Here is a 20,368-nt window from a genome sequence, read left to right as displayed (position 1 = left end):
ATATAAAAGAAAACCCCTGTGCAGCAGATGCCCTTCAGATTCCTTGGAACTTCAGGATAGCATATGCCTTTCCTCCGATAGTCTTGATCACAGCAGTCTTGAGGAAGATCAGGGAGGATCAGGCAAAGGTGATATTGATTGCTCCATTCTGGCCAATCTGATTTTCCTTAATGATATTAACATCGATGTCCTATCGGAGATCCCGGACATCCTATCGATCCTATCGGAGATCCCGGATCTTCTAATGCAGGGTACAGTGGGTGATTCTCAAGTGAAATGCTTCCATCTAACAGCATAGAATTTGAGAGGGCACTGTTGAGTTGAAAATAATTATCTCCAGGGTTAGTCTGCACCTTATTGAAGAGCAGGAAACCAATAACAACAAAAATTTATGACAGGACGTGGAAAAAGTTTGGGGATTTTTCCCGGAGAGACTTTGGGAAGGAAAGTCTCAATTACTTTCACTCTAGAATTTCTCCAAAGGGGGTTAAGAGCTAGAGTTAGCTACTAATACCCTTAAGGTTCAAGTTTCAGCTCTGGGAGCGTTAAGCAATTGCAATCTGGCAGCTAATAGATGGATATCGAGGATTATAAAATCCTGTCACAGATCTATCTAGACCAGTTCCAATTCCAAGGGTTCCCCATGGGAACTGAAATTAGTACTGGAGGTGTTAATCAAGAATTCATTTCAGCCTGTACAGGATTTATCGGTTAAGTACCTTACCTTAAAGATGGTAATATTGGTAGCACTGACCTTGGCCCGTAGGGTTAGCAATATTGAAGCCCTTTAAAAAAAACCTTATACTCAGGTGTACGATGATAGAATTGGGTTTAGACCTAACCCGGCCTACCTCCCCAAGGTAGCCATGAAATTCCTTACAAGTCAAGAGATTATCCTACCTTTCTTCGGTATTTATCCTAGAAATTCAGGGGAGGAAAACTTTCAGAACCTCAATGTCAGGAAAGCTTTGATAGAACACATGTCGGTAACCAGTCAGTGTAGGAAAAGCCAGTCCATGTTTGTAGCCTTTCAGGGCAGCAGGTAAGGGTGTAAGGTATTGAAAAGTACCATAGCAAGGTGGATCAGGGTGGCAATTAGTTTACCTTACTCTGCTAGTGATGAGATGGTTCCAGAGGGCATCAAATCTCACTTCACCAGCACCATTGCAGCCTCCTAGGCAGAAAATGCAGAGGTGTCTATTGATCAAATTTGTAAGGGGTGTTCCTCACTTTCTACATTCCTTAACCACTATAGACTGGATCTGTCCTCCTCTGCTGACCTAACCTTTTGGTAGAAGGGTACTGCAAAGGGTGGTGCCTCCCTAGGTGTTTCGTTTCTCCATAAATCTCTGAGATGTGCTGTCATGGGTGAAGGGAAAATGCCAAAGTTACTTATCTGTAGCCAGTTTTTCCAGAACCCATGACAGCACCCGTATATACCCCCCCTTTTCACTTTGTTGGTGTTAACTAAAAAGATGGACAAATTAGGGTTTTGGACTACCTCAAAAGGCACAAGCTAAAGATTTTACAATGGCCCTCACAGTCCCCTGATCTGAACATCATTGGAAATTTGTGGCTAGACCTCAAAAGAGCAATGCATGCAAGACGTCTCAGGAATCTCACAGAACTGGAAGAATGGATGAAAATCCCTCAAACTAGCATTGAAAAACTCTTTTCTGGCTGCAAAAAGCATTTACAAGCTGTTATACTTGTAAAAGGGGGCGCTATTAGGTACTAATCATGCAGTGTGCCCAAACTTTTATATCAGCTCATTTTCCTTTTTCTAATTTATAAATTACAAAATATTCTTTATTGTCCCCCTAAAAAAACAAAGTAAATGTGTTATCTTTAACTTTAGCCCTTTTAGAGATCATTTCATCTTCAACTTGTTTAACTGTTCACAATAAATATAATTTTGACCAGGGCTGCTCAAACTTTTGCATGCCACTGTAGGGGTCTGTATGCATATGCTCTATGTATGTGTGTATGTATGTGCTCTTTGTATACATGTGCTCTGTTTATACATATATGTATGCGTGTATGTGCTGTATGTGTGCTAAGTGTATATACATGTGTGTAACATGAAGTGTGCTAATGTGCAACATTTGTGTCACATATTATATCTATATATAGTATCCGCATTTATAAATACCATCATCGTTGAAGAGAGGTGTAAACATGTCAGCAATCACCCTACGAATGAGGAAAATGCTGCTCATTCATAGGGTGATTCAATTGTTTCTGCCAGAATAAAAATCATTGTTCTCAGCAGCACATTGCCCACTGTAAATTGCAGATGTGCTACTGATAACATGATACTGTATGGGGACAGATTGATCTATTAGTGACTGTTCTGTGCTCATCATTCTTCGTCATCTCTTGTAAAGAAGCCGGTAAACAAGAGCCAAATGAATTGAACAGCCTCAAGTCAGCTCATGTAAATGCAATCCAAATATTAGTGTATGATGGTTCAAAATGTTATAATTTGAGGCCCCACTTTTAACATTTGCCTAAGGGCCTCATTTTGTCTGAAACAGACCCTGACCATACTGACCAAATGCAGTCTAAACTTTTACCTGTCCATTGTTTCTTTGACCATCTTGATTAAAGTTTGGAATGACCATCTTGATTTAAGTTTGGAACTACTAGGTACATAATCTGTAGGTGGTCTATCAAATGTATTTGGTGTTTCATCTCTTAATGTACAAACTGTAGTCTTTATCTCATATATTGTAGGACCTAAAGGATATCAGGGAGAGAAGGGTGCTCTGGGGCAAGGCAAAGAAGGACCCTCAGGACCTCCAGGTGTAATAGGTCAGCATTTTTTTGTCATAGGTCCACTGTAATAATAAAGATCTTCTGGTTCTTAGGTTTTCATATATGTTGTAGGTCAAACAGGAACAGAAGTTTTTGGAAATCCAGGACCTATAGGCTCTCCTGGGATACCTGGTCCTCCTGGAGCTACTGGGATCCCTGGCCATCATGGACCTTCTGGAGTATCAGGGGACTGTCATTCAGCTCCATGCTTTCTAGGTACTTTCACCAAAGAAAAACCATTGCAGCTTCCTATGGACACTACAGTCTTGTATCTCTTTGTATGATCACTTGTTTTGGTAGTCATGAAAAATATGTCAAATTGCTAATACTGGAGGTGACATTATTTTTTTTCTAATTTTCCTCCCATTATTAACATCAGTTTTTCAGACAATGTCAATGGGGCCTAGTTGGTTTTCCTGTCCATTGGTTTAAACAGTAACTTTCATTTTAATTCTTATATCATACATCAATAATGCACATGAAAATAAGCAACTTTGTAATATGTCTTATAAAAGAAATCTGCTTCTTCCCTTTTCTGGAATGGACTTTTACTCTCAGATGATGGGTAAAATCAGTTTTTAGTGAAAACAGATTTTCCCATTAGTGAGGTAGGAGTTGACAGTTGCTGCTCATAGGATTCAATGGAGAGTGGAGGAGACAGAGGCAGACACAGACCTTATTCTGCAAGTTCTACTGACCCTGACAGTTACATTTTATATATTGAATTCACTGGGACAAGGGTAGAAGGGAAAATCAAGGTTGTCACCATGATAAATATCAACTGATCTCTTTCCATCTCAATCCAAATCTTCTATGTATCCGAACCTTCCTGGTTCATTCAGACAGACATGGATTTTGTAAGGCTGCCACATCATTCCAGGAGGTCATCGTCATGTCCTTCTTACAATAGTATCTGTGTCCTTAGAACACAGATGCAGTTGAATACGCTCCACCATTCACCTGTACAGCTCAGCGCAGGAGGAACAGATACAGCATAGAGTGGAGATCTCCTCTCTAATTTACCAGAGGAGTGGTGGGGCACAATACCAATGGATAATGGGGGCATTATACTGTGTGGATGGCACAATAGGGGGATTCTTAATGTGTGGAGGAAACAATGGATGCAACATACTGTGCTGAATGAGACACTGAGTGCACTATAATTCATGTGTGTGTGAGGGCAATGTGAGGGCATCTGTCTGTGTGGGGGGGACAATGGGTGCATCATACTGTGTGCATGGTACAAAGGGGACATTAGAGTTTGTGGAGGAAGTCAATTGGGGCATCATACTGTATGGGGTGGACAACGGGGGCAACATTTTGTGTTGAGAGGATACTGGGGGCATCGTACTGTGGGAGCAAGGCACAGTCAGCATCATATTGTTTGAATCATAGAATCATAGAATCGTAGAGTTGGAAGGGACCTCCTGGGCCATCTGGTCCAACCCCCTGCTCAAAGCAGGATTCGCTAAATCATCCCAGTCAGATGTCTGTCCAGCCTCTGTTTGAAGACTTCCATTGAAGGAGAACTCACCACTTCTCGTGGCAGCCTGTTCCACTCATTGATCACTCTAACTGTCAAAAAGTTTTTTCTAATATCTAATCTGTGTCTCCTCCCATTCAGTTTCATCCCATTGCTTCTAGTCTTTCCTTGTGCAAATGAGAATAAAGTTGATCCTTCTACAATGTGACAGCCCTTTAGATATTTGTAGACAGCTATTAAGTCTCCTCTCAGTCTTCTCTTTTGCAAACTAAACATTCCCAAATCCTGCAACCTTTCCTCATAAGACAGGGTTTGCAGACCGGTCACCATTCTGGTCGCTCTTTTCTGAACTTGCTCCAGTTTGTTGATGTCTTTTTTAAAATGTGGTGCCCAAAACTGGACACAATATTCCAGATGAGGTCTGACCAAAGAGGAGTAGAGGGAAATAATGACTTCACGTGATCTAGACTGTATGCTTCTGTTAATACATCCTAGAATTGCATTTGCCTTTTTTGCTGCTGCATCACACTGTTGACTCATATTCAGTCTGTGATCTATTAGTATACCCAAGTCTTTTTCACATGTGCTGTCACTTAGCCCTATTCCTCCCATTCTATATATGCTTTTTCCATTTTTATTGCCCAGATGTAGTACTTTGCATTTCTCCCTGTTAAAAACCATTCTGTTAGTTGCTGCCCACTTCTCCAGTTTATTTAAATCTTTTTGAATCCTCTCTCTCTCTTCTCTAGTATTAGCTATCCCTCCTAGCTTTGTGTCATCAGCAAATTTAATCAGTTTACCCTCAATTCCTTCATCTAAATCGTTGATAAAGATGTTGAACAATACAGGGCCCAGGACAGAGCCCTGTGGTACCCCACTTGAGACATTCTTCCAACTGGATGTGCAGCCATTTACGACCACTCTTTGGGTCCGATCACTAAGCCAGTTATGAATCCACCTAACAGTTGCCTTGTCCATTCCATACTTAATCATTTTTTCAATAAGGATTGTATGAGAGACTTTGTCAAATGCTTTGCTGAAGTCAAGATATCTGTTTGTATCTGTGGGAGGGCAATGTGGAGCATCTTTCTGTGTGGAGAGACATTTGGGACATTATACTGTTTGTATGTGTGGTGAGACATTTGGGACATTATACTGTTTGTATGTGTGGGAGGACAATGTGTAGCCATATTTCTGTGTTGGGGACACTTTGGCCCATCACACTGTGTGGAAAGGACAATAGGGGCTTCATACTGTGTGGAGGGGACAATGGAGACCTCATTCTGTGTTGGGAGCATACTGGGGGCATCATACTGTGTGTGAGGAGAGACTAGGGAAGAATACTATTTATGTGCATGGGATGGCAATGTGGGACATGTTTGTGGGGGAACACTGGGGGTATCATACTCTGTGTTAGGGTCAATGAGGACATCATATTGTGTGAAGGGGAAAATATGGCATCATCCTGTGTTGGTAGCATTCTGGGGGCATTGTACCATGTAGGGTAGACACTAGGAGCATTATACTGTTTGTATGTGTGGAAGAGCAATGTGGGGGTGTTTTTCTATGAGGGGAGACATTCATACTGTGTAGAGGTGACAATGGGTGCAATATTCTTGTGATGATACTGTCGGTCATTGCACTGTGTGATGCCCCCATACACAAACAATATGATGCCCAAATTGTGGGTGTATCTTTCTGTGTGGAGGGACAGTACTATACTGAGGACTATGTGGTGCCCATTATACTGTAAGGAGGACTATGTGGTGCCCATTATACTGTATGGAGGACTATCTGGTGCCCGTAATACTATCTGGAGGACTATAGTGTGGCGAGGATTCACTGGTTTCTGAGCTATTGTAAAATTTACAATAGATATCGCTCATGTAATATAAGAAGGAAGTGAAATCTTTTGCATTGTACTATACCTATATTTCTTATCTATGCATCATAAGGCATCTGTTAAAGAGGCCCACTGAAACTCTTTCGCACAGGGCACACGAGAACCTGTAGCCAACCCTGTGCACCTGTCTTAATGAATGTGGTGCATCTTACTGCATCGTACAAAATATGAGCCATGGATAAATCGGTTCCTAAGTTTACACCACCTATTATTTGGCCTACTTTGTTTCAGAAATATGTGCCACAATTTTGGTGCATTGTGTCACACGTGAAACCCCATCCTCTTTCTGATAAGCCCCATCCCTTTCAATGAGGCTATCCCCATTAGCTCCGATTAGGCGATGTGACCTTATTGAAAAGAGATATGGCTTTTCGGAAAAGGTTTGTGGCTTGACATGCTACACAATGCACCAAAATTGTGCCGTACATTTCTAAGTAAAGTAATAGGTGGTGTAAACGTAGGTTCCAATTCATCAAGACAGGCATTACACATCTGGTGGAAGTCACAAAAGACTGTTTTTGGAACAAATTAGGCTAGCTTGATAAATATTGCCCTTTATGTGCGGCCTGAATATTAGCTGATCATCACAATTCTCCTTTTCTTCTCTAGGTGCTCAGGACCCAACTTTCATTCCCTGAATCCACCATGTCACCTTTTTTTTTAGGATGGATGAACATATATTTACCTTGAGGAGCTCCATCTAAAACCAAGACTTCTTTCCTGAAGTTGGGAGTTTAGTCTTTAGCTTGTATTTAATCATAAATGATGATGACATTTTTGGGTTCAGGTAGATAGGCTATGACTGCCATGAAAATAGGATCAAGGGATTATCTAATGTGACCAAAAAAAGTTAAAACTTCTTATAGATTGTAGAAGACTAGGAAAATATATTTTCTTTCTTCCGAGAAATCCTTCCTATTTACGGGTTGTCTATGGTATTGCCACACAGCTTGAAGTGAATAAAGCAGCGCTGCAATACAACTCACAACCTGTAGTTAAATGTGGCGCTATTTTAGGAGGACAGCAGCCGTATTTTCTAATCCTGTAGAACCTCTTGACAAGAGCGGTGATGTTTCTTCTGTATGTTGAGGTGCTGGTGGCCTCCTTTTTCTCTTACATTAGATTATTATGTTTATATATCTTCTATTATCTTGAACTGAGCATAATGTCTTCATCTAAGGCATCAATCATGACTCATGCACTAAAACCGCTAATATTCATTATGTGACATGTAAGTTAATAAATTTGCCAAAATACCAAGACAACCCATGGGCGACAGAGAGGCCAATCAACATCCCACACTAGAGTATTTTGATTTTCCCATGTCTAATGTTTTCAGACCTAACTGCAAAAATGTAGAGATATTGACTAAAGATTGCTAGAAGGAATTGAATTTTGTATTTTTAAAAAATCAGCGCCACTCTCGTTTAAGGGCTATGTCCGGTATTGCAGATCAGTGCCATTCACAAGTTAAGTATTTTAATATTTTAATGTGGACTTAAATCATCAACATATACACAATTAAATAATATAATTGGTATTATAGTAGGGTGGGAAATATTTCAATGAAGACAAGGATCTGTGCAAATGCTCTTCAAAACTGATTATTCTTCACAATAAAGTTATATTTTGAACATACTTCCTTTTCTTTTAAAGCTGGCATGTGTTTCAATTACAAGTGCTTCTCACAAAATTAGAATATCATCAAAAGGTTAATTTATTTCAGTTCTTCAATACAAAAAGTGAAACTCATTATATAGAGTCATTACAAACAGAGTGATCTATTTCAAGTGTTTATTTCTGTTAATGTTGATGATTATGTCTTACAGCTAATGAAAACCCAAAAGTCATTATCTCAGTAAGTTAGAATAATTAACAAAAACACCTGCAAAGGCTTCCTAAAGCATTTAAAAAGCCCTTAGTCTGTTTCAATAGGCTCCACAATCATGGGGAAGACTGCTGACTTGACAGATGTCCAGAAGGCAGACATTGACACACTCCACAAGGAGGGTAAACCACAAAAGGTCATTGCTAAAGAAGCTGGCTGTTCACAGAGTGTTGTATCCAAGCATATTAATGGTAAATTGAGTGGAAGGATAAGTGGGGTAGAAAAAGGTGAACAAACGACAAGGATAACCGCAGCCTTGGAAGGATTTATAAGACAAGGCCACTCAAAAAATTGGTGAAGATTCACAAGGAGTGGTCTGCTGCTAGAATCATTGCTTCAACAGCCACCACACAGACGGATCCAGGACATGGGCTACAAGTGTCGCATTCCTTGTGTCAAGCCACTCATGACCAATATACAACGTCAGAAGCGTCTTACCTGGGCTAAGGAGAAAAAGAACTGGAATGTTGTTGGTCCAAGGTGTTTTCACATGAAAGTAAATTTAATTTGGAAATCAAGGTCCCAGAGTCTGGAGGAAGAGTGGAGAGGCCACAATCCGAGCTGCTTGAGGTCTAGTGTGAAGTTTCCACAATCAGTGATGGTTTGGGGAGCCATGTCATCTGCTGGTGTAGGTCCACTGTGTTTTTGTGTTTTATCAAGACCAAAGTCAGAGCAGCTATCTACCAGGACATTTTTGAATACTTCATGCTTCCCTCTGCCGAAAAGCTTTTTGGAGATGGAAATTTATTTCTCCAGCAGGATTTGGCATCTGTCCACACTGCCAAAAGTACCAATACGTGGTTTAAAAACAAAAGTATCACTGTGCATGATTGGCCAGCAAACTCGTCTGACCGTATTGTCAAGAGGAAGATGAGAGACAACAGACCCAACAATGCAGACGAGCTGAAGGCTGCTATCAAAGCAACCTGGGCTTCCATAACACCTCAGCAGTGCCACAGGCTGATCGCCTCCATGCCACGCCACATTGATGCAGTAATTGATGCAAAAGGAGCCCCGACCAAGTAATGAGTGCATTTTAGTAAGCCAACATTTTGGATTTTAAAATACTTTATAACACCAGCTTGAAAAATTATTCTAATTTACTGAGATAATGACTTGGGTTTTCATTGGCTGTAAGCCATAATCATCAACATTCACAGAAATAAACACCTGAAATAGATCACTCTGTTTGGAATGACTCTATATAATACAGTATATGAGTTTCACTTTTTGTATTGAAGAACTGAAATAAATTAACTTTTTGATGATATTCTAATTTTGTGATAAGCACTTGTATCTGAGTAATGTGAATGTACTGGGCAATATTATTGTAGTTATATTCTTGTATATAGGAGCAGTATTATAGTAATTATGTTCATGTACTGTACATGGGAGACAGTATTATAGTAGACATAGTCTTGTACATAGGGGCAATACTATAGTAGTTATATTCTTGTATATAGGGCAGCATTATAGTAGTTACACACATGGTCAAAATTGTTGGTACCCCTCATTTCATGACAGAAAAACCCACAATGGTCACAGAAATAACTTGAATCTGACACAAGTAACAATGGAATAAAAAATCATTGAAAATGAACAAATGAAAGTCAGACATTGCTTTTCATCCATGCTTCCACAGAATTTTAAAAAAAGAAAACTCATGAAATAGGCCTGGACAGAAATGATGGTACACTGAACATAATGTGACAAAAGGGACATGTTAAATCAAGGTGTGTCCACTATTTAGCATCACAGGTGTCTACAATCTTCAAATCAGTGAGTGGGCCTGTATAGAGGGCTACAGATACTCACTGTGCTGTTTGCTGACATGGTGTGTATCACACTCAACATGGACCAGAGGAAGCGAAGGAAAGAGCTGTCTCAGGAAATTAGAAAGAAAATTATAGACAAACATGTTAAGTGTAAAAGTTATAAGACCATCTCCAAGCAGCTTGATGTTCCTGTGACTACAGTTGCACATATTATTCAGAAATTTAAGCTCCATGGGACTGTAGCCAACCTCCCGGGACGTGGCCCAGGAGGAAAATTAATGACAAATCAAAGAGACGGATAATACGAATGGTAACAAAAGAGCCCAGAAAAACTTCTAAACAGATTAAAGGTGAACATCAAGCTCAAGGAACATCAGTGTCAGATCGCACCATCTGTCGTTGTATGAGCTAAAGTGGACTTCATGGGAGACGACCAAGGAGGACACCGTTGTTGAAAAAAAAATCATAAAAAAGCCAGACTGGAATTTGCCAAACTACATGTTGACAAGCCACAAAGCTTCTGGGACAATGTCCTATGGACAGATAAGACAAAAATGGAACTTTTTGGCAAGGGACATCAGCTCTATGTTCACGGAAAAATGAAGCATATCAAGAAAAGAACACTGTCCCTACTGTGAAACATGGAGGAGGCTCTGTTTTGTTCTGCGGCTGCGTTGCTGCATCTGGCACACGGTGTCTAGAATCTGTGCAGGGTACAATGAAATCTTGAGACTATCAAGGGATTCTAGAGAGAAATGTGCTTCCCAGTATCTGAAAGCTTGGTCTCAGTCGCAGGTCATGGGTCTTGCAACAGGATAATGACCCAAAACACGCAGCTATAAACACCCAAGAATGGCTAAGAGGAAAATATTGGACTATTTTGAAGTGGCCTTCTATGAGCCCTGACCTAAATCCTATTAAGCATCTCTGGAAAGCGCTGAAACATGCCATCTGGAAAAGGCAACCTTAAAACATGAGACAACTAGAGCAGTTTGCTCTTGAGGAATGGGCCAAAACACCTGTCGAGAGGTGCAGAAGTCTCATTGACAGTTACAGGAATCATTTTATTGCAGTGATTGCCTCAAAAGGTTGTGCAACAAAATATTAAGTGAAGGGTACCATCATTTTTGTCCAGGCCTATTTCATGAGTTTTATTTTTTTTAAAATTCTGTGGAAGCATGGTTGAAAAGCAATGTTTGACTTTCATTTATTGATTTTCATAGATTTTTGATTTATTATTACTTTTGCCAGATTCAAGTTACTTCTGTGACCATTGTATGTTTTTCTGTCATTAAACGAGGGGTACCAACAATATTGACCACCTGTGTATATTCTTGTACATAGGGGCAGTATTATAGTAGTTATATTCTTGTACATAGGAACAGTATTATAGTAGTTACAGTATATTCTTGTACATGAGGGGTAGTATTATAGTAGTTATATCCTGGTACATATGGGTAGTATTAAAGTAGTTTTATTCCTGTACATAGGGGGCAGTATTTAAGTAGTTTTATTCCTGTGCATAGGGGGTAGTATTATAGTAATTATATTCTTGTATATAGGGGGCCGTATCATAGTAGTTTATTCTTGTACATAGAGACATTATTATAGTAGTTATATTCTTGAACATAGGGGGCAGTGTTATTGCAGTTATACTCTGGTACATAGAGGCCGTATTATAATAGTTATATCCTTGTACATAGGGGCAGTATTATAGTAGTTATATTCTTGTACATACGTGCAGCATTATAGTAGTTATATTCTTGTACATAGGGGCAGTATTATAGTAATTATAATATATTCTTGTAAATAGGGACAGTATTATAGCATTTATATTCTTGCATATAGGGGCAGCGTAGTTACTGTATATTCTTGTACATAGTCAATATTATGGTAGTTATATTCTTGTACATAGGGGGCAGTATTATAGTAGTTATATTCTTGCACATAGGGGCAGTATTATAGTATTTATATTCTTGTACATAGGAGCAGTATTATAATAGTTATATTCTTGTACATAGGGGGCAGTATTATTGTAGCTATATTCTTCCATATAGGGGGAAGTATTATAGTAGCTATATTTTGTACATAGGAGGCAGTATTATAGTAGTTATATTCTTGTATATAGAGGCATTATTAACCCCTTAACCCCCGGAGGTATTTTCGTTTTTGCGCTTTTGTTTTTTGCTACCCTTTTTCCCAGTGCCATAACTTTTTACTTTTCGGTCGATATGGCCAGGTGAGGGCGTGTTTTTTGCGGGAAGAGTTGTACTTTTGAATGACACCATTGGATTTAACACATCATGTACTGGAAAACGGGAAAAAAAAACAAGTGCGGTGAAATTGCAAAAAAAAATGGAATCCTACGGTTGTTGTTTTTTAATTTTTTTACCATGTTCACTAAATGCTAAAACTGACCTGCCATTATGATCCCAAAATTTGTTAAAAAAAAAAAGGCACCATTTTCCGATACCCATAGCGTCTCATTTTTTTCTGATCTCGGGTTAGGTGAGGGTTTATTTTTTTCCGTGCCAAGCCGACATTTTTATTGCTACCATTTTGGTGTAGATACGATATTTTGATCCCCCATTATTGCATTTTAATGCAATGTTGACGCGACCAAAAAACGTAATTCTGGCGTTTTGACTTTTTTTCTCGTTACGCTGTTTAACAGGTTTTATCGTTACGGATTGATTTTTTTTAATATTAATAGAGCGGGCGATTCTTAATGCAGCAATACCAAATATGCGTATGTTTGATTTTTTTTATCGTTTTATTTTGAATGGGGTGAAAGGGGGTGAAAGGGGGTGATTTGAACTTTTATATTTTTTTAATTTTTGTAATATTTTTAAAAACATTTTTTTTTTACTTTTTGCATGCTTCAATAGTCTCCATGGGAGGCTAGAAGCTGCCATAACGTGATCGGCTCTGCAACATACAGGCGATTAACAGATCGCCTGTATGTAGAAGAATTGCTCACTTGCTATGAGCACCAAACAACGGGCAGCGCTCATAACCATCTGGCAGTGACAACCATAGAGGTCTGCTGGAGACTTCTGGTTGGCATGCCAACGCATCGGCGACCCGCGGTCATATGACACGGGCACCGATGGGTGGGATATCCGGTGCGCTTGCTGAAAGCGTGAGTTAAATCCTGCTCTCAGAGTTTGACAGCAGCATTTAACTAGTTAACAGCTGCGGGTGGATCGTGATTCCACCCGCGGCCGTTAGAAATACATGTCAGCTGTTCAAAACAACAGCTGACATGTGCCAGAAAAGATGTGGGCTATGTGCGGAGCCCACATCAAAGAGAGGGATTTGAACATCTGCGTACTATTACACTTGATATCAGAAAGTAGTTAAAGTAGCTATATTCTTGTATTTAGGGAGCAGTATTATAGTAGTTATATTCTAGTACACAAGGATGGTATTATAGTAATTTTATTCCTTAACATAGGAGCAGTATTATAGTAGTTTTATACCTACACATAGGTGGCATTATTATAATTTATTCCTGCATGAAGGGGCAGTATTACAGTAGTTTTATTCTTGCATGTAGAGGGAAATATTTTAGTAGCTTTATTTCTGTACATAGGGGACAATATTTAAGTAATTTTATTCCTGTACATAGCGGCAGTATTATAGTAATTATGTTCATACGCAGCGGAGACAGTATTATAGTAGTTATAATGTTGTACATGTGGGGCAGCATTATAGTAGTTCTATTCTTGTACATAGGGGCAGTATTATAGTAGTTATATTCTTATACATAGGGGTAGTATTATAGTAGTTGTATTCTTGCATATAGGGAGCAGTACTATATATTCTTGTACATAGGGGGCAGTATTATTGTAGTTATAGTCTTGTACATAGGAGGCAGTATCATAATAGTTATAGTCTTGTACATAGAGGTCAGTATTATATTAGTTATATTCTTGTACATAGGGGGCAGTATTATAGTAGTTATATTCTTATACATGGGGTAGTATTATAGTAGTTGTATTCTTGCATATAGGGAGCAGTACTATATATTCTTGTACATAGGGGGCAGTATTATTGTAGTTATAGTCTTGTACATAGGAGGCAGTATCATAATAGTTATAGTCTTGTACATAGAGGTCAGTATTATATTAGTTATATTCTTGTACATAGGGGGCACTATTACTGTAATAATTATATTATTGTACACTCTTGGTGTTAAATAATGGATGCTGCAAAAGTACTTGTAAATAACGTCAGGTCCTTTAAGTAATTTCTTACTTTTTCATGCACTGTGGAGAGGGGGCGGTGGGAATTATTACAAGGGAGAATTCTATTTCTTTCTCATTAACACATCACAGTCAATGAGGCAGATGATCTGAATACCACATTATAACTCACTGTGCCCTTCACAGATTAAACAGCTATGTTTCTTTTTTCCACTCCAGTTCCCCATGGGTTTGGTAAGTTAAATGTTTGTTGCTGTCACATGCCTAGTCTGCCTGTGGTGAGAGATGCATCAGAGGTTTGAACATGTCCTTCATACAACATGAGCTGTTCTACACTTCTACCAAGATCTTCCAGAGCAGATGATAAAAGACGACCTGATGTAGTGATCACACTTGTACGTGCCATCTTTGCATTAAGATATAAAGGCAAATAACTTTGGTAGTTTTCTCTTTCGACCTTTAAAAGTGTTGTTTTGTTGTGCATGGGGATACCACAAAGAGCAAATGCATGGAGATTATGACACCTTCGCAAGATCACACTGCCACTGTAATAGTATAAAGTAACGAAATGGCCGTGCCCTACAAAAGTGAGTTACAATGTCCTGGTGTTTGCTTAAGGTTTCATATGAGGTTCTTTCTTCTACTTAAAGGGAATGTCCATCCTTAAACATCAAATATCAAAATTCTGTGCTGATTAATTTCTTAATACCTTCTATAGCAATGAGAGCACCATTATTCTGATCTAGCACTGTAAACGCCCTATATAAAGTTAAAATACTGTCTACCTGCAGTCACCACTAGAGGGAGCTTACTGCATACAAGTCTTACATTGAATTCAATAATAACATAGTATGCACTCCCTCTAGTGGTGGTGGCTGGTAGTTAAAAGATACAAAGCAGGTTAATTCTATACAGGAGATTTGAAGCTCCACTTCTAAAAAATGAAGCTGTTCTAAGGAGCTGTTACTGTTTAAATGGATCTGATATGTTAAGAAATAAGTCAGCACAGAATGAGGGATCTAAAATGACATGGTGATATAAAAAATAATAGTTACTTTAAAGTCATTACACTTATCCTTCAGGCCCTCCCAATGATATTTCGGAGCCACTAGGCACTTTGCTTTCCATGATATGCCATAATAGGCTATAAAAATGTATACAGTAGAAGATTGTAGATAGATTCTGATGGAAAAATTACAGAAGTCTGAAGGTTCAATTCATGTTTATTCACTTACCTGCTGGGGTCCAGCAGAGTTTGTCCATGTTTTGAGTACACCATTGCTTTGTGCAGTGAGCTGTGTACAGCAAATATTTAATGAAGGATCCCTGGCATTAGAAGCAGGGAATGCCTCTGAAATGGTTTTCTGCCCTAGGGTATTCCCAGGAGCTTCCCAAGCCCACTCATGCGAGTCAGACATAAGATTAAATATTTATATACTACAGACACTGTCACACACCTTCTCGCTCCGGTCATTCTTCGTCTTCTCGTTGCCCTAGATTTGACTGCATCTTAGTCCATTCTAAGGTCCGGTCAAGTCTGCCTCCACACACCATGCATTCATGCTCCCTGTATTCCCACCCTAGTCCAATGTTCCCTACCCACAGTCGGCAATGCCGGTCTGTATGGTTTTGGAGTCATTGAGATTAAATCATTCCGGCTAGCCAAGGTGGAAGGAATAGTCCAACAGTTCCCAATAGGCAGACGATGATAAACATCCATAAGAAGATCCGGTCAATCACCATCGCGACATATTTCCAGTCTTGCTTTACCTAAAGGAATCAAAGGTATATGTATCACACATTTATTATAGCATTATGAACAATATCTTCAGAACAGACCACATATTTTCAATTCGTCACTCCCAATACCAAGTGGTGAAGGAGGCTGTAGTAGCTGAGGACGCTCCCATAATGTATAACCAAACCAAAAGAGAAAAAGAGCATAAAAAAGGTCCCAAAATAAAATTATGTCATAGTTTATTCAAAATACATATAAACCACAAATAGCATTGTAATAATCTGATTTAAGACAAAGTTAAATAATATCACAGGTGTAAAACACAGAGTCCACCTACAGTGGGTACGGAAAGTATTCAGACCCCTTTACATTTTTCACTCGTTTCATTGCAGCCATTTGGTAAATTAAAAAAAAAAATCTTTTTTTTTCTCATTAATGGACACTTGGCACCCCAACAGAATTGTAGAAATTTTTGCTAATTTATTAAAAAAGAAAAAACAAAATATCACATAGTCATAAGTATTCACACTCATTGGAGAAAACCAGGCACTGCTCATCACCTGCCTAACACAATTCCAACAGTGAAACATGGTGGTGGCAGCATCATGCTGTGCGGGTGTTTTTCAAATGCAGGGGCAGGATGACTGGTTGCCATTGAAGAAAACATGAAAGTGGCCAAGTACAGAGATATCCTGGATGAAAACCTCATTCACAGTGCTCTGGACCTCAGACTTGGTCAAAGGTTCACCTTCCAACAAGACAATGACCCTAAGCACACAGCTAAAATAGCAAAGAAGTGGCTTCAGAACAACTCTGTGACCATTCTTGACTGGTCCAGCCAGAGGCTTGACCTAAACCCAATTGAGCACCTCTGGAGAGACCTCAAAATGGCTGTCCACCAACGTTCACCATCCAACCTGATGGAAATGGAGAGGACTTGCAAGGAAGAATGGCAGAGGATCCCCAAATCCAGGTGTGAAAAACTTGTTGCATCATTCCCAAGAAGACTCGTTGCTGTACTAGCTCAAAAGGATACTTCTACTCAATACTGAGCAAAGGGTCTGAAGTCTGAATACTAGTTATGACCATGTGATATTTCAGTTTTACATTTTTTTTAGAAATTTGCAAAAACTTCTACATTTCTGGTTTCTTTCTGTCAAAATGGAGTGCAGAGTGTACATTAATGAGAAAAAAAAAAGAACTTTCTCCTACGCCTCATTGGGGGACACAGAGACACACAGACAGTGGGTGTTATGCTGCTTGCCACTAGGAGGACACTAAGTAAACCAGAAAAAAGTTAACTCCTCTCCTGCAGTATACACCCTCTCGCTGGATGAGATTTCTCCAGTTCTTGCTTAGTATCTATAGGAGACACTTGGGTCTGGCTTCTGACCCCACCGTTTTTATTTTATTTTTGAATTTTCTGTAAATTTTCATTTTTTAATTAATGGAGTGAAGGGGGCGACGGTTCCTTTCTACGGCCTGCTCTCCCCCGAACCAACAACAGGAAAGCACGTGGAGTATACCCCCCCCGTACACTTTCCTGCGACGATTGGGGCTGATTCCTCTGGCGATGATGGCGATGATCCTTATGGTCCGGGTAATCCATGAATACGAGGGTAAGCGCATGGAGAGCAAGGGAGAAGACTGGAACAGCACTTCCGAATGCCCTGAATCAGCCCCATAGCTCTCCATTCCCCTGCCATAGGGAGGATCGATTGAGCATACCCCTTTAAGAACTCCTCCAGCTCTGCTACATCAGCCCATGAAGATGAGAAGAACTGCATGGATGGCCCCGGACAGCGCGGCCTGCCGAGCACTGGAGTGGAGGTATGGGGAAGAATCCTGGTCCCCAGGAGAAGCGCTGACTTAGCGCAAGCAGCGGTGCACCGGTGCCCCATCGCGGTCCCCTCGCTCTCGGTGCTCGGGTAGGCCAAAAATTTAGTCCCCGGCTTCTCCGGTCTGCTAGGTCACAATGTGAATAGCGCCGTCCACACTAGCGCGGCCCCCCCCTCCCCCGGTGCCTACCGCGAGTAGGCCAAAAATGTAGTCCCCGGCTTTTCCAGCCTACTAGACCGCAATTTGAATAGCGCCGCCTACGCTAACGTCGCCGCCCCCTCCTCTTGGTGCCTCTCTTTCCTTACGAGACGTGCAATCCTAATCTCGGGGGGCCTTGTCTTTTACCTCTGCCTGCTCTGGACACGAGCTGTGAGGCGCGCACTCTGCCGGATACTGGGTGACACCTCAGGGCCACCGCTATTCCTCCCGGGGGGACACAGCACAGGACCGTGGGTAAGCTGCATCTGCCCTCAGATTAAAGCTTAACCCCTTCCCGGCACATTCCCTGCAGCTGCAGACAGACTCTGCCGTTAACCCTTTCAGGAGTGCTATGTCTCAATCTAAGGAGGCTAAACGGGCTGCTAAGAAACACACTGCATTTTTTACCGTGTGTACCACTTTCATGTCTGCCTTACCCAGTGCACAGACTAATCCGTTATGCATGGACTGCGACCCGACCTGCGCTCAAACGCCCCTTGCCGCCGCTGCTGACGGGCTTCCTGCGTTTAGTACCCCTGAGTGGGCTGCGTCCCTGTCACGGTCGGTAGAGTCTCTGACCCAGGCTATATAGGACTCTAAGTCAGAATGCATCCTTACCTCCCGAGGAGGGCTCTGGCGTCGGCCGGGAATCGTCCATCAGCAGGGGCCGTACTCGTTCAAGGGATGGTCAGGTCTCTAGAAAGCAGACCCATGACGCGTCCCCTAGTCCCGTTCGTGCCTCAGCATCGGCGACTCCTGTCACTCGCTCTCCCTCTCCTGAGGTTCTCAGCAAGGACAACTCTGAATTTGAATCTGACACGTCAGCCCCTCAGAATCCCCCAACTGATCAAGAGTCGCTTGATTCTCTTAAAGAATCAGTCAACAGGATTCTGAAGTTGGATGAAGAAAATATTTCTGCTCCAGCACACCATATTTCATTTAAGAAAACCAAGCGTGTGCGCAGGTTATTTACCAGCCATCCGGAGTTTAAGGAAATTGTCCAGAAACATAGGGATCAGCCACATAAGCAGTTCACAGGGCAAAAGTCTACTGAGGCTAAAAAACCTTTTGATCCAGACCTAATGAAGAATTGTGTTACAGTCCCCTCCGGTGGACCCTCCTGTATCGCGTCTTGCTTCTAAAACGCTCCTATCTGTTTCTGAGGGCTCCTCAGTCAGAAATCCCTCCGATCGTCAGATTGACTACCTTGCCCGCTCAGTTTTTGAAGCTTCAGCAGCGGCGCTTTTTCCATCTTTCGTGGCAATTTGGGTCACTAAGGCAATGGCCACTTGGGCAGAAGTCTTTATTATTTCTTTCCAGGGCACCAATCTTCCTCTGGAGGCAACCTCTGTCGCCAGGCAGATAATTGACGCAGCGGACTTTGTAGTGGACACTTCTTTTGATGCTGCCAATTGCGCTGCTCAAACTGCCGTTAATGCGATTTCCATTAGAAGAGCCCTATGGCTCCACGACTGGCAGGCGTATGCCACATCTAAAAGATCGTTGACTTCTCTCCCCCTTCAAACTGGTTGTCTTTTTGGAGAGAAGCTGGACCAGCTCATTGCTGATACTGCCGGGGGAAAAAGTAAATTCCTTCCTCAACAAAAGGCTGTTCGGCCATTTCGCAACCAACATCTGACGCATTTTCAATCTTTTCGCAACAATTCCGATTGGTCTTCCTCTACCTTCTCGTCCGGATCAGGTTGGTCCCTGCACTGAGACAGAGGCTCCCAGGTCTCATACAGACCTAACTGCTCTTGGAAACCCAGGCCTAGGGCATCTGGATCTAGGGGAGCCAGATCTCATAGATCTTCTACCCAATGACTTGTTGCGGTATCCGGCGGATAACCAACAAAGTAAGAGGTCGCCTACTTTCCTTCAGCCACACCTGGCTCGCAGTCGTCCATGATAAGTGGGTCAGGGAGCTGGTGTGCCCTCTGGATACAAGATAGAATTTTCTTCTCCCTCTCCAACTCGGTTCTTCCCTTCCTCTCACCCCAAAAAAAAGACAAGAGCCTTCCTTCGGGCTGTTCAGGCTCTGCTAAGGGACAGAGTCATCATTCCGAACCCTCATAACGAAAGGTTCAGGGGATTTTATTCAAACCTTTTTGTGGTTCCAAAAAAGGACAGGACGATGCGGCCCATTCTGGATCTCAAGCTGTTAAATCAGTTTGTCAAGGTACAGCGATTCCGAATGGAATCTCTCCGATCAGTTGTCGCTTCCATGGAAAAAGGAGAGTTCCTAGCATCCATCGACATCAGGGATGCTTACCTTCACATTCTGATCTGCCCGTCCTACCAGCAGTTCCAGCGTTTTGCAATTCACGAGGAACACTTCCAGTTCGTTGCCTTACCCTTCGGACTCGCCACCATCCCCACGGTCTTTACCAAGGTCATGGCGGCTGTCATGGCCATTCTCCACTCTAGGGGAGTGGTGGTGTTACCGTATCTGAACGACCTGCTCATCTAGGGTCCATCCCTTCCAGCCTGCGAGGAATCCGTGGATATAACAGTAAATA

General features: G+C 41.3%; 2 protein-coding genes across 2 annotated transcripts in view; one reads left to right on the top strand and one right to left on the bottom strand.

Annotated features, from left to right (window-relative positions):
- The window catches only part of COL20A1 (collagen type XX alpha 1 chain), a 206,061-nt gene extending 198,280 nt beyond the window's left edge, over positions 1 to 7,781 (top strand). The window contains exons 36-38 of the mRNA XM_073580897.1: positions 2,737 to 2,814; positions 2,890 to 3,033; positions 6,813 to 7,781. Coding sequence (XP_073436998.1) covers positions 2,737 to 2,814; positions 2,890 to 3,033; positions 6,813 to 6,841 — 251 coding nt within the window. The 3' untranslated portion in view covers positions 6,842 to 7,781. The remainder of the gene's footprint in view (positions 1 to 2,736; positions 2,815 to 2,889; positions 3,034 to 6,812) is intronic.
- Positions 7,782 to 15,279: 7,498 nt separating this feature from the next.
- Positions 15,280 to 20,368, bottom strand: part of CHRNA4 (cholinergic receptor nicotinic alpha 4 subunit) — a 99,943-nt gene continuing 94,854 nt past the window's right edge. Inside the window, exon 6 of the mRNA XM_073580896.1 lies at positions 15,280 to 15,844. Coding sequence (XP_073436997.1) covers positions 15,719 to 15,844 — 126 coding nt within the window. The 3' untranslated portion in view covers positions 15,280 to 15,718. The remainder of the gene's footprint in view (positions 15,845 to 20,368) is intronic.

Source organism: Dendrobates tinctorius, unplaced genomic scaffold (genome assembly GCF_039654945.1).
Source record: "Dendrobates tinctorius isolate UK_male_01 unplaced genomic scaffold, ASM3965494v1 ptg000065l, whole genome shotgun sequence".
NCBI classification, from domain to species: domain Eukaryota; kingdom Metazoa; phylum Chordata; class Amphibia; order Anura; family Dendrobatidae; genus Dendrobates; species Dendrobates tinctorius.
This window is presented reverse-complemented; position numbering and strand designations above follow the sequence as displayed.